Source organism: Chiloscyllium plagiosum, unplaced genomic scaffold (assembly GCF_037043375.1).
Source record: "Chiloscyllium plagiosum isolate Xiang-an unplaced genomic scaffold, Cpla_swu_hap1 HiC_scaffold_2, whole genome shotgun sequence".
NCBI lineage: Eukaryota > Metazoa > Chordata > Chondrichthyes > Orectolobiformes > Hemiscylliidae > Chiloscyllium > Chiloscyllium plagiosum.
The window spans coordinates 19,778,241-19,792,994 of NW_028270140.1; the positions used below are offsets into that span (position 1 = coordinate 19,778,241).

Below are 14,754 nucleotides of genomic sequence, written 5' to 3' on the forward strand. Positions count from 1 at the left end.
CATCAACCACCTTAATGATTTGCTGTACCTGCATATTGACTTTTAGTGACTTGTGTACAAGAACACAAAGAGTTCTGTATTACAGAACCCTACAGTCATTCCCTATTTACATAATGTTCTGTTTTTTCTTATTTTCTCTGTCTAAATGAACAATTCCATATTTTTCCACACTACAGTCCATTTGCCAGATCTTTGTCCACTTACTCAACCTATCTACATTGGTCTGCAACCTCCTTATGTCATCTTCATAACCTATCTTTATCTCAACTGAAAATTTCATGGCCATGCCTTTGCTCCCCTTATCTAAGTCATTGTCTCAAATTGTGAAAGGTTGAGACTCCTCAGGTCCCCACTCATCACTGCTGCTAATCAATAAAAGATCCATTAATATATACTCTGTTTTCTATCAATCAGCCATCTTTAGATTAGATTCCCTACAGTGTGGAAACAGGCCCTTCGGCCCAACCAGTCCACACCGACCCTCCGAAGAGTAACCCACCCAGACACATTTCCCTAATGCACCTAACACTATGGGCAATTTCGCATGGCCAATTCACCTGACCTGCACATATTTGGACTGTGGGAGGAAACCGGAGCACCCGGAGGAAACCCATGCAGACACGGGAAGAACGTACAAACTCCACACAGACAGTTGCCCGAGGCTGGAATCAAACCTGGGACCCTGGTGCTGTGAGGCAGCAGTGCTAACCACTGAGCCACCATGCCGCTCTTCAGACCTCTCAGATCAGTGAACGGTAATGAGAAAGTTTCCTTGAAGAGCAAATTCTTGAACTCAAGTTGGCTGTCTGCATGTGTTCGAAAAGGCCCTTCTTTCCTGAAGAGATTGCACTTTGTGTCAAGTTGAGAATGGAGAAAGAAGGTTCAATGACCCCAAATGTCATAAAAGGTGACCTTTATCGTCTCAAGTTGATGTCAGCCATCTTCCATGATGAAAATTCAAAGTCCTCCAGATGTTGATATGGGACAGCTATCTGGTTCAGCAGTAAGTTGCTGCTCATTGGAAGTAATTTTATCTCTTGCAGTATTCTGGATTTCCAAGCAAGACAAAGTTCTTTTTTGACCCTGTCCCCAGTTTGTAGAAATTGGTTTAACTCCCATAGGAGTTGTGAGCAGCTCATCTTCATTTTGTGCAATTATTTGCAATCCGTTATGCTGAAGTACTTGTACATTTGTGACATTGATTAGATTGGCTGTTTCCATTTGCCCTTTGATTTTGCTGTATTGGTGCACTCGATATTTTCTATCCTCAGTCATGTCACTGGAGCTTTGCAGCTTTTCTTTTAGAATTAGCTCTGCCACTAATACTAATAAGTCTATTTTGGAAGACCAGGAATGATAATGTTCCTCATGAACTTGTCATTTATTGAATTTAAATCTGCTACAACAATATGTCCTGCATACTGCTTTGCTTGTCTGAACAACTTCGGGTAACTATTCTTCAATGAATTCAAATGGCTTGTTGAAGTATTGCTCATTGTTTTTGTCAGTATTTGGTTTTGCTCACTAACTTTGCTGATTTCTATCATCAGGAGGCTCTTCCTTGATGATAGAAATGGCAAACATTTCAACCAGTCCTGTATAAACACAGATTCCCTTCCTCTTGAGCTGATTCCCTTATGACAAAATGGGTTGTACATTCATATTCTTCCTTTCTGAGCTCCACTATGTCTAGGAAACCCCGTGGAATCTTCTACAGGCTGTCCCTTAACTTGCTGAATGATAACAGTTTGATCCTGGACGAGTTAATTTCTGACTGTCTTCTCAATGAATAGATTTGGCACATATTGTTCTTCACAATGGAAAAGGGCAATGCGGATATAGACATCAGGGTGGAAGGCTGTGAAATATTAGAAGAAATTAAGGACAGAGCAGGTTTTAGCTTTAAAAATGGATTAATCGTCAGGCCTGGATGCGATGTATCCCAGCCTGCTAAGAGGCAAAGGGTCCTGTCAATAATTTTCAAATCCCATTGAGCCACATGTGAGGCACTGGAGGACTGCTAACATTGCTCCATTATTTTGAAAAAGGGAGGAAAGGATAGACCACAAAATTATATACCAGTCAGTCAAACTTCAGTGGAGAGGAAGTCATCAGAAATCATTTTGAGGGACACAACTATATTTACACTTGGAGAGGCACACATTATTCAGAGATAGTCAGCAGTGATTTGTTAAGGGAAGGTAATTTTGGACAAATTTAAGTTAATTTGTTAAGAATGTCTGCAGGAATGTTAATGAGGGTAATGCATTTGATTAGTCAATGTGGACTTTAGTAAGGTTTTTGATAAAGTCTCTCATGCTAAACTGGTCAATAAAATAAGAGCCCATGAGAACATTTAAGCAGTACAGGGGGTTCCCGATTTACAAACCCCTCTTCGGGAGGGTTTAAACTAATTCAGCGGGGGATAGGAACCTAAATTGAAATTCCAGTTTCCAGGAGGTTGAGAGTAGTGAGGTGAGAAATGAGATTTCAAGGTCACACAAGTTCACCACCAAGCAGGAAGGTAGTTTGAAGTTTGTCTACTTCAACGCTAGGAGCATCTGGAATAAGGTGGGTGAAGTTGTAGCATGGGTTGTTACCTGGGACTTCGATGTTGTGACTATTTTGGAGACATGGATAGAGCAGGGACAGGAATGGTTGTTGCAGGTTCTGGGATTTAGATGTTTCAGTAAGAACAGAGAAGATGGTAAAAGAGGAAGAGGTGTGGCATTGTTAGTCAAGGACAGTATTACAGTGGCAGAAAGAATTTTTGAGGACTCATCTACTGACTAGTATGGGCTGAGGTTAGAAACAGGAAAGGCAAGGTCGCCCTGTTGGGAGTTTTCTATAGGCCTCCAAATAGTTCCAGAGAAGTACAGGAAAAGATAGCAAAGATGATTCTCAATAGGAGTGAGAGTAACAGGGTAGTTATTATGGGGACTTTAACTTTCCAAATATTAACCGGAAATACTATATTTGAGTACTTTACATGAGTCAGTTTTTATCCAATGTGTGCAGGAGGGTTTCCTGACACAGTATGTAGACAGGGCAACAAGGGGTGAGGTCACATTGGATTTGGTACTGGCTAATGAACCTGGTCAGCTGTTAGATTTGGAGGGATTAGATTAGATTAGATTACTTAGTGTGGAAACAGGCCCTTCGGCCCAACAAGTCCACACCGACCCGCTAAAGCGCAACCAACCCATACCCCTACATTTACCCCTTACCTAACACTACGGGCAATTTAGCATGGCCAATTCACCTGACCTGCACATCTTTGGACTGTGAGAGGAAACCGGAGCACCTGGAGGAAACCCATCCAGACAAGGGGAGAACGTGCAAACTCCACACAGTCAGTCGCCTGAGGCAGGTATTGAACCCGGGTCTCTGGCGCTGTGAGGCAGCAGTGCTAACCACTGTGCCACCGTGCCGCCTACGGAGGTGAGCACTTTGGTGATAGTGACCACAATTTGGTTATGTTTACTTTAGTGATGGAAAAGGATAGGTATATTCTGCAGGGCAAGAGTTATTGCTTGGAAGAAAGGCAATCATGACGTGATTAGGCAAGATTTAGGATGCATAGGATGGTGGAGGAAACTGCAGGTGATGGGTACATTTGAAATGTGGAGCTTATTCAAGGAACAGCTACTGCATGTCCTTGATAAATATGTACCTGTCAGGCAGGGAGAAAGTGGTCGAGTGAGGGAGCTGTGGTTTACGAAAGAAGTTGAATCTCTTGTCAAGAGGAAGAAGAAGGCTTATGTTAGGATGAGACTTGAAGGCTCAATTATGGTGGTTGAGAATTACAAGTTAGCCAGCAAAGACCTAAAGAGAGAGTTAAGCAGAGTCATGAGGAGCCATGAGAAGTTGTTGGTGGATAGGATCAAGGAAAACCCTAAATACGGAGGCATGGGATTGAGGGTGATTTAGTGGTTTGGATCAGAAATTGGCTAGCTGAAAGAAGACAGAGGGTGATGGTTGATGGGAAATGCTCATCCTGGAGTTCAGTTACTAGTGGTACACTGCAAGGCCCTATTTTGGGGCCACTTCTGTTTGTCATTTTTATAAATGACCTGGATGAGGATGTAGAAGGATGGCTTAGTAAATTTGTGGATGACACAAAGGTTGGTGGGGTTGTGGATAGTGTTGAAGGATGTTGCAGGTTACAGAGAGACGTAGACAAGCTGCAGAGCTGGTCAGAGAGATGGCAAATGGAGTTTAATGCAGAAAAGTGTGAGGTGATTCACTTTGAAAGGAGCAAAAGGAATAAAGAGTACTGGACTAATGGTAAGATTCTTGGCAGTGTAGATAAACAGAGAGATCTGTATCCATGTACATTGATCCTTGAGAGTTGCCACACAGGTTGATAGGGTTGTTAAGAAAGCATATGGTGTGTTAGCTTTTATTGGTAAAGCAATTGAGTTTTGGAGCCACGAGGTCATGCTGCAGCTGTACAAAACTCTGGTGCAGCTCCACTCTGAGTACTGCATACATTTCTGATCACTGTATTATAGGAAGGATGTGAAAACTTTGGAAAGGGTTCAGAGGAGATTTACTAGGATGTTGCCTGGTATGGAGGGATGGTCTTATGAGGAAAGGCTGAGGGACTTGAGGCTGTTTTCGTTAAAGAAGGTTGTGAGGTGACTTAATTGAGACATACAAGATAATCAGAAGGTTAGATAGGGTGGACAGTGACAACCTTTTTCCTTGGATGATGATGTCTAGCATGAAGGGGCCATAGCTTTAAATTGAGGGGTGATAGATATAGGACAGATGTCAAAGGTAGTTTCTTTACTCAAAGTGCAGTAAGGGTGTGGAACACACTACCTGCAACAGTAGTAGACTCGCCAAATTTAAGGGCATTTAAATGGTTATCGAATAAACATATAGATGAAAATGGAATAGTGTAGGATAGATAGGCTTCAGATTGGGTTCCACAGGTCGGCACAACATCGAGGGCCGAAGGACCTATACTGTGCTGTTATGTTCTATGACTTACGAATAGTCATACTTATGAACAGGATCCCATGTTGGGATGTACAGAGGAACCTCGATTACCCGGCATTTGCTTATCCGAATATCGGATTATCTGGCAAGATCACAAGGTTCCGATGTTTGGCTAAACTATGCTATTCGACATTTGATAATCCAGAATTCAATTAACCAAACAAAATACTCCCCACCCGAATCCTTCGAATAGTTGAGGTTCCTCTGTAATTTTAAAGATCCAACATACAATTGTATCCTGTACTTACAACTGGCTATTTTATATTGTTCCGTCATGTGTTCTGACTTGCATACAAATCGAATTGCAACTGGACTCAGACAGGGACCCTTTTCACCACCTGGGATTGCCATATTTAGATATTCAATTGTGTTGCCATTGCCTCTAGGATAGAGGTCAAGAACTGGAAAATGGGATTAGTGCAGTCGGATCTTTGTTGGATAGTGCAGAGACAATGGCCTCCTGCTGAGCTGTAACTGTCTATGAACTTGGTTTTTCTAGTGATATTTGCTGTCACCTATCCCCTTTTGAAATCCAGAGTTATTCTTCCACCCAAGACTGTATGACACCATGAGATTGGGTGGAACCTAGTGCAGTCTCCAACATTTATCCTTCCGAAGTGATTAACTATAACAACATTTTGTTCTCCTTCTGATAGTCCAGACAAGTTTAATCTGTGAAATTATTATTCATCTATTGCAGGTTTTATCTTGCAGCTGGTTTGTCTGATTCCGACACTGGCAAATCAATAAACCACAATTCTAAATGCACGAAAAGCTTAAACACAGAGAAAATACTTGCTGTCTCCCAGTTGAGACATAGGAATTTGGCAGACATGGTGATGATGTTTCCAAAACACTGTGCTTCTGACTTAGCGATAAGCTTTCTTACTCTTCTAGAATTCAAGGTTAAAGATGCACCATCTTCGGTCATCACTCCCTGTTCTGCTATTTTTGCTACACATCAAAATCAACTTGCAGTGAGATATTTTGGGACAATCTCTGTTGAAGTGCAAGTTATTTTATTTATTTAAAGAAAAATAACACTCCTTTGCTCTGGTTATTAATTGTTGCCAGTGCAATTACAACAACCTTGCTCCATTACAATCTCTGTAATTTTCAGGTGATTTAAAAAAGGAAACTTCAGAGTACCTGCATCATGGGTCAACAAACCAGACTTTGATAAATGGAAGTAAGTTGAAACTTTTCATAACATTTTTATTTATAGCAGAATATGAGTGATTCATCATCTTTGTGCTGACTGACTGTATTAATTCCTGGCCAAACAAGTGCTTAGTACAGTTTTATCAAGACACTCTTGCTTCTGTTCTCTATGCCCCTACTTATAAAGTATAGATGCTTTATTAACCATTTTCTCAACATCCTTTGCTATGTTCAATGATTTGTGCATACAAGCTGTCAAGTCTCTCTACTGTTGTGCCTTGTTTAGAGTTATATACACTGCCTAACCTTGTTATTCTGGCCAAAATATACCACATCCCACTTCTCTTTAATAAATTTCACTTCCTGCCTGTTCCTTATTCCATTATCCTATCCACACCTTTTTTGATTTTAATCTCTACCCTCCTCCTCACTATTCACAATACTTCCTAGTCTATGATTCTGTGATTTTTGAAATTGCCCCTTGCACACCAAAGTCTAAATCATTAACATAGATCATAAAAAGCAGTGGTCTTAATTGTGAACCTTGGACAACCTCACTGTAACACCTCTACATTGAAACAGACAACCATTTGCCACTGCTCTCTGTTTCTCATGACTTGGCCAACTTCATATCTACGCTGCTTCAAGCTCTCTTATATATTTCAGCTTGTTGCTGACAAACCTGTAATGTGATACCTTATTTGAAAGTTCAAGTACAGCCCGTTGACATAGGGCTCTCATCAACCATTTCTGTTACCTCACCCAAAACCTCAGTCAAATTAGTTAAAATTTCCCTTAACACAGCCAGACTGACTTTCTATAATTCATTTATTTTTGTCCAAGTGACTAATGATTTTGCCACAGATTATCATTTCCAAAAGTTTTTCCACCACCAAATATAACCTGCTTGGACTTATCCCTTCACTGCTTTGTTGACCAAGGTATAATACTTTCAATTTCCCAATTCTCTGGGACCATTTCAGAATGTAAGGAGGAATAAACAATAATGGTCCATGCCCCTGTGATTACATCTGGCCAGGTCTTGGTGACTTACCTTGTCACCTTTCCTGGTAGCTTTCTAATGTCCCTCTTTTTTTATATATATCAGTTTTTAGTCCAGCAGTTTTTCAGATATCTATTTCACTTGGACCTGGTGGTAACATCATCTTCCTCGATAAAAGCAGATGCAAAGTTCTCATTTTAATACATCACTATGGACTTCTTTTATGAAAGTCTTTTTATTCCCCAGGTTAGCTATATTCCTCTCTTTAACCACCATTTTCTGTGTACATAGATATTTAGATTCCATTTTATATTATTTGCCAGTCACTTCTCATGCTTTTCCCTTCCTTAGATTGTTTTATTTCCACTTTAAATTTTTTAGATTCACCTGCATCTCATTGTCAACATGATGTCTATTGTGTGTACTCTTTCTACTATGTTTTACTCTCCCTCTTTCATTGGCAAGTGAGATCTGGCTCTGCCTGTCCTTCCTTCTGTCCCTCCCACCAACCCATCTCCTATTTAAAAATGGCCCATCGTTCCACTACAATTTTGCCTGCTAAGCTTTGATTCCAAATTATCTGAACCAGATATGCTCTCATCCCATGGAAATCGGCCCCCTTATTTTAAGATTGCAATAAGTCAGGGCAATGGTAGGCCATTTGGCCCCTCATATCTGCCTTGCCCTTCAATTAAAGAATGGCTGACCTGAGCATGGCTGTCTCTCAACTTTCTTGCTGAACTCGGATAACAGGACTCCCCAGAAATTGAATATATTCAATGATCCAGCTCTGTGGGGAAGACTATTCCAAAGATTATCCATTCTCTGAGGAATGAAATTCCTCCTTAATCTTTTATCTTCAATGGAAAACCTCTTATTCTTAAACTTTTGTCTCAAAGTTCTAGCCTACCCCCATGAGGGGAGACATTTTCTCAGCATCTACCTGTCAAATGTTTTCCATGTTTCAATAAGAACATCTCTCATTGTTTAGAGTGTAAAAATTAGTAAAGCCAAACTTGCTCAATCTTTTTTTCACTAGACAACCCCAAATCCCAGGAAGCTTGAAGTTTTCCATAAGTCTCCCTCTTTAAGTAATGCGACTCAAACATAGATGGCTTGGTTGCTTCTTTATCCTTTATCAAAGCTAACCTAAACCTTATGGTACAAAGGTTGCGTTCATTTGATATTTTGGAATATGAATGCTTACATAAAATCCTCCAAATATACATGTCACTCTCTAAACATTTCTGTATGTTACACAGCTTGTGGCTCCAGACCTGCATTCTCCAGTAGGATTGTTGGTGGGACAAACTCTGTGAATGGTGAATGGCCTTGGCAGGTTAGCCTTCAAATCGGATCACACGTCTGTGGTGCCTCTATCATCTCTGACAGATGGCTCATCTCTGCAGCTCACTGTTTTCAGAAGTAATTATTAAGATTGTCTTTGTCTTTGATACATGCCAAATGTAAAAAGGACACATTTTCTCGTAAGGCTGGAACTTAGTCTTAATGCTGAAGAAATTCTCGTTGCATTATACCATAATTTTATAGACTATTGGGGAGGCAATGGGCTAGTGGTATTATCGCTGGGCAATTAATCCAGAGACCCAAGTTTAGGAACCTGGGTTTGAATCCTGCCATGGATGATGGCATTTGAATTCAACACAGATCTGGGATTAGGAGTCTAATGATTAAACAAATCCATTGTCAATTGTCAGAAAAATCCATCTAATGTCCTTTAGAGAAGGAATCTGCCATCCTTATCTGGTCTAACTTACGTGTGACTCCAGACCCACAGCAATGTGGTATACTCTTAACTGCCCTCTGGGCAATTAGGCATGGGCAATACATGCTGGCCTAGCTAGTGATGACCTCTTCCCATGAATGCATAAAAATAAATTGTTGGTAAAACTGTGTACAAATAAAATAATTTGTACTGCTGCCATGCCAATTCTGTCAACGCCCAGTTATAGATGAATATTTAATCAGAACACTCCGCTGTAGTACTCCCAGGTCAATGTGCTGATTTGCTGTTTTTGGTGGGAGTCATCAACTATATAGTCGAAGTGAACTGAGACAATGGTTTAGTCAGATTTGGGAAAATACATTTCCACTGGTTTTCTGTTGCGGTCAGGCTGTTTAGCTTTGAGCATGTGGCAATATTAACTAAAACTTCAGCTACTACATAACTAACCAGTGCTTTCATAAGATTGTTGATATACTGATAAATTAGAAAATTGGCTTTATGACCCATTCATCCAAAGTACCCCTCAACTCATTCATTTAAATTTTCAAGTATCTGACTCCCATGTGATCTTGACTAAGAATATAACTTTTAAGATTAGAAGCATGTCATGGAAATTTTGATAGTAAATTCATAAGATCATAAAGTGTGGTACAGGTAGTTCTCCTATAACACGGTGGTTGTGTTCTTGTGCAACCCCGCATTCTAGAAAAATCGCACTTTAGAAACAGCGCTTAAAGTATTGGCAACGTAATCGCATTACATTACGCATTCTAAAAGTTCGCCCTTTAGAAACACTGTCCCCAATTCATCAATCGTTTTACAGCAAATTCATGTTAATGAAACATTCATTACAGCAGAACGACCTGCATACAAAAAGTCTCCTATATTATTTTATTGTCCCAATATCCAAATCAAATAATTGAATGCTTGCTAACATATCAGCAGAGTTCTTAGCCTCAGACATTCCCGCTTTTCTCTCAATCCAGATGTTTAGAATTATTAAATATTAAAGTATAAAAAAAGGCCATTCCTCCCTGCTGTCATTAGCAGGTGACTTTTGCAGCAATCCTAATATAATTGCAGTGTCTTCCATTCTACTATTCTTCTTTTTCAAATATTTATTGAAAATTGAACCTTTAGTTAATAGCCAAAAGAATTATACAGTAAGATATTACATTTTAAGACATTTACTGTGCCAAAAGACACAGACATTTGGTTAAGTCTATCTCTGGAGGCTATTCATACTTTGCAGAACAGTTAGTTCCCTTTTTACTTTTAGTCCAATCAAAAGAAAACATACTTCATAGATAAACTTTACACTCAGCTTTAAATAGACATTGGCTTCTCCTTAAACCAGTCCAAAATGATTCTTAACTCACAATGGTTTATTTTTGTGCTTCCATCTCACCCCGGTAGCTTTGATACCAGAATTATCCTTCCTAATGAGACTGTTCCTAATGATCCTTCCTCAGCACGAGCTAGGGGTATCTTCCAGCCTCACTTATTGCCAAATAAATTTGGTCTTTTCAACCTATATCTGAATTGCACATATTCCAGAATGGTACACCTTTGGGAGCTTGGTCTCTGGCTGTTCTTTCTCATCCTAGTTCGTGGTAGACTAACTGTGATATTTGGTGATATTATAGTAAAGCCTACAAAGCAAACTTTACAATGGCTCCCTTTCCTGCCTTTCCCATGGTAATGTCAATCACATTGGTTTTGTATCCAAGTATAGATGCTAACTAACTGTTCTTTAGTTCCCAATTGTTGGCAATACTTCCTTGAGATAATTGGTGACCCATTTTCTCCACCAGTAACACAGCTGCCTTCACTATTGTCTACATGAATGAATATTTTGCACCTTCTCAGTAAAACAATCTAGGCTTCAGTAAATCTTTAATAGTCTCATCACCTCGACAGGCATGCTTCAGCATAGGTTACAGCATAGGTAACCTAAGTATAAAGACAGTCCTTTTGCTTTTAAACCTCATAACGGTAACACAACAGCAAAGCATTCCATTCATCAGCCATGCAGTGGGTTACTCCTGTTCCTATAAATTCACTCCTTTAGACTCACACTGGCCACATTAAATTAATGAACTCTTAATCGGACGATAATTCTTTCCTATTCATTAGATTAGATTAGATTAGATTCCCTACAGTGTGGAAACAGGCCCTTTGGCCCAACAAATCCATACCGACCCTCCAAAGAGTAACCCATCCCCCTCTGAATAATGCACCTAACACTATGGGTAATTTAGCATGGCCAATTCACCCGACCTGCACATCTTTGGACTGTGGGAGGAAACCAGAACACCTGGAGGAAACCTACGCAGACATGGGGAGAATGTGCAAACTCCACACAGACTGGAATTGAACCTGGGACCTTGGTGCTGCGAGGCAGCGGTGCTAACCACTGAGCCATCGTGCCGCCCCCATCAAAATCTTTTATCATTAAATCTCCTGGTCCCCTTCTTTGCTCAAGTGAAGAGCGGTCCAATGTGTCAAGTCTCCTCCTAGCTTTCCATCCCTGGCCTTTTAGATTCTTAGACTTTTTTTTCTAGAGTGGACTCTGAATGGGCACATTCCAGTATGTGTGGCATAACCAATATTTTACGTAAGTTTATCATGATTATTTCAGTCCTGTACCCAATGTCTGTCCCAAGGTGCCATTGGTTGTGGTGAGAGACGTATGCAACTTCGGAAAATACCATTATCTGTCTGCGCCCACATTATCATATTTAAATCCCAAGCCTCTTTGTTCATCCACACCCTTCATAGAGTTCCTACAGTGTTGAAACAGGCCCTTCAGCCCTACACATCCACACCAAACCTCCGAAGAATGACCCACCCAGACCCATTCTCCTACCCTATCACTCTGCGTTTACCCCTGACTAATGCACCTAACTTACACATCCCTGAACACTACAGGCAATTTAGCATGGCCAATTCACCTAACCTGCACATCTTTGGATTGTGGGAGGAAACCGGAGCATCTGGAGGAAACCTAAGCAGACACCGGGAGAATATGCAAACTCCATACAGCCAGATGCTCTAGGCTGGCATTGAACCCAGGTCCCTGGTGCTGTGAGGCAGCAGTGCTAACCACTAAGTCACCATGCCACCCTTCTTTTCATTTAGTCTGGGCAATATTCCATTCCTTGTTCTCATTGTGTTATGTCACACTTAACAAAAATCAATTGCATCTTCTATCTATTTCACAAATCCTGTTTTCAAGAAACCATTTACCATCCTCCCTCCTGCTTGCCAAAGCACTTGCTTTTCGTTTTCTCCCTATGCAGATGCTAACCTTGTTCTTCTAGGTGGCAGAGGCCTCAGGTTTAGAAGTTGCTGTCAAGGAGCCTTAGTGAGTTGCTGGGCAGCTGAAGCCTGGTTTCGAGGTGAGACTGAATGGATAGGTGAAAGTAATGGGGCCAGGGAGGGAATTGTAAGGCTAGAGAACATGACAGATGTAGAAGATGTACAGCTAAGCCATGACTTAAATGCAAGACTGAAAAATTAAATTGAGGGAGGAAAGATTTTAAAAGTTGTAAAACTGCAAGGCTGATTGAAACGAGAAGACAGGTGAGAGGAAAGTGGTAAAACAATTCAATCCTGAAAATGTGAAGTATACCTTTTTGGTGAGAGCAAACAATGTGAGAGAATAGACAATAAATAGTCTATTGTTCATAAAGGGAAGGTTAAATAAGCTGGAGTTGTTTCCTTTAGAAAAGAAGAGGTTGAGAGGGGATTTAATTAAGGTATATAATATTATAACACCTAAATAACATGAAGGACATAATCTCAGTAACAGGTAAGTCAATAATCAGGAACATAGATTTAAAGTAATTGTTAGAAGAATTAGAGGTGTGTACAGGATAATTACCTCAAGAAATATAATGATCCAGAATTCACTGCCTGAAAGGCTAGAAGAAGCAAAAACACTCATCACATTTCAAAAAAAAAATCACGATTGTTATGGACCAAGATCTGGAAAATAGGATGAGGCTGAATAATTATTTTTGGTTAGCACATTCAAGAATGGGTTGAATGGCCTCCTTTCTTGGGTAAAATGTCTATTTCCATAACGGTTAGGGTTGCACTCTTGAAAGGATATCAGAAGACTTTTAACTGTATTTTTCAAAAGAAAATTGCATGTAAATCTGGAAATAGATACATGTTTATGGGGAAACTGGGGATTGTTCTTTTAAATGAGCTGAAGGACCTCCTATGCTGTCAAATTCTGTAATTCTCAGGAGCCAATATAGAACAGTTGGCATGTAGGTAACATAGAAGTGGGGGTATGCTGGAGTAATGGAGTGTGGTCCTAACAAAGGGCTGAATGAGAGTTTCGGCAACAAATGGTTTCAGTAGGATAAGAAGTGCACAATTTTGTGGAGACTGTAACAGCAGACTCTGTGATGGCGAAGACATGGAGTCACAAAATAAGCTCAGTATTAAACAAGAATTATAGATTTAACCTAAATGTTTTAAGAATGATTGAAATTATGTTTGTTCATGTTTGCTTAAAGAGCATTCGCCAACCCTTCAAACTGGAAAGCTTACATGGGATCAATCTTTGTTCGGCGTGGTATATCGAGACCCATCAGTAGAATCCACATCCATCCTAACTATAGCATTCCAATGAACTTTAACAATGACATTGCACTACTGGAGCTTTCTTCTCCTCTCATCTTCAATAAGTTCATCCAGCCAATTTGTCTCCCATCGAGTAGTGAAGTCATCTCTGCTGGTCGAAAATGTACAATCACGGGATGGGGAGCGCTTGCTTTTCAAGGTAAGATTTTGGCATTATTTCAATTTTAATTGAATGATTTGTCTTCCCTGCAATGTCAATAAAACTGTCATTTTCCATTTTAATGTTTATTTCTTTAAGTATATTGAATGTCAGATACTCATCCTGATGATGGTTTTTTGTGTATCCATTATCCATGTTAATTTTACCAGTTTTCAGTCTATGATGATGCGTGTGGTCAATTGACTAACGTTTTTTCAGGATACTGGCACCACACTAACATATGAATTAGGAGCAAGAGTAGACTATGCAACCCCTCAAGCCTGCTCCAATATTCTCATCCATATTTTCTTCCATATTCTCATCAACTTCAGATAATCCTTCAACTCCTTGCTTATCAAGATCCTATCTATACCTTTAAAAATTCACTTCCACCATCTCTTGAGGCTGCTTTCAATGCAAAAGTGTGATGTATCTACTGGAGAAAGTACTCCAATATATCTTAATAATTTTAGAATGTTTGAGAATTTAATTATCAATGTAATGATTGCTTATATTTAAGGACAGAGCCTTATAATCAAATAACTGAATTAAAATATATTTAGTTTATCACACAGCATCTAATTATGTCATTTTGAGTTAGCAAGATGCTTTGGATTTATTTGATGCTGACTCACTTGATATGTTTCACATATTGTTTGGGATTTTTGAAGACAATTACTGTTAAACTGGATTTATTTCTAGCAACTCAAGAGTAGGAATTTCTGAGGTGCACTATCAGCAGTAGCATAAATCATACACCAACACAATCTAAAACCTCATAGTTTGGTATAATCCCTCACTCTACCATTAACATCAAGTTAGGTTCAATGAAGAGTGAAGAAGGACATGTCAGGAGCAGCACTGGGCATACCTAAAAATGATGCATCAACCTCCAATGCTACGTGCATTAGCAGCAACTGATAGAGCTAAGCGACTCCACAACCAGTGCGACAGATCTAAGCTGTGTATTCCTTGCCCATCAAAATGTGAATGATGGTGGACAGTTAAACAACTCATTGGAGGAGGTAGATCCTCACT

At 39.9% G+C, this 14,754-nt stretch overlaps 1 protein-coding gene and 1 long non-coding RNA gene across 2 annotated transcripts in view; one reads left to right on the forward strand and one right to left on the reverse strand.

Annotated features, from left to right (window-relative positions):
- The window catches only part of LOC148151830 (uncharacterized), a 48,996-nt gene that overhangs the window by 31,628 nt on the left and 2,614 nt on the right, over positions 1-14,754 (reverse strand). The gene's annotated exons all lie outside the window — the stretch shown is intronic.
- Positions 1-14,754, forward strand: part of LOC148151831 (transmembrane protease serine 11C-like) — a 33,092-nt gene that overhangs the window by 6,051 nt on the left and 12,287 nt on the right. Inside the window, exons 3-5 of the mRNA XM_087995126.1 lie at positions 6,128-6,196; positions 8,434-8,596; positions 13,451-13,716. Of these exons, the coding sequence (XP_087851252.1) occupies positions 6,128-6,196; positions 8,434-8,596; positions 13,451-13,716 (498 nt within the window). The remainder of the gene's footprint in view (positions 1-6,127; positions 6,197-8,433; positions 8,597-13,450; positions 13,717-14,754) is intronic.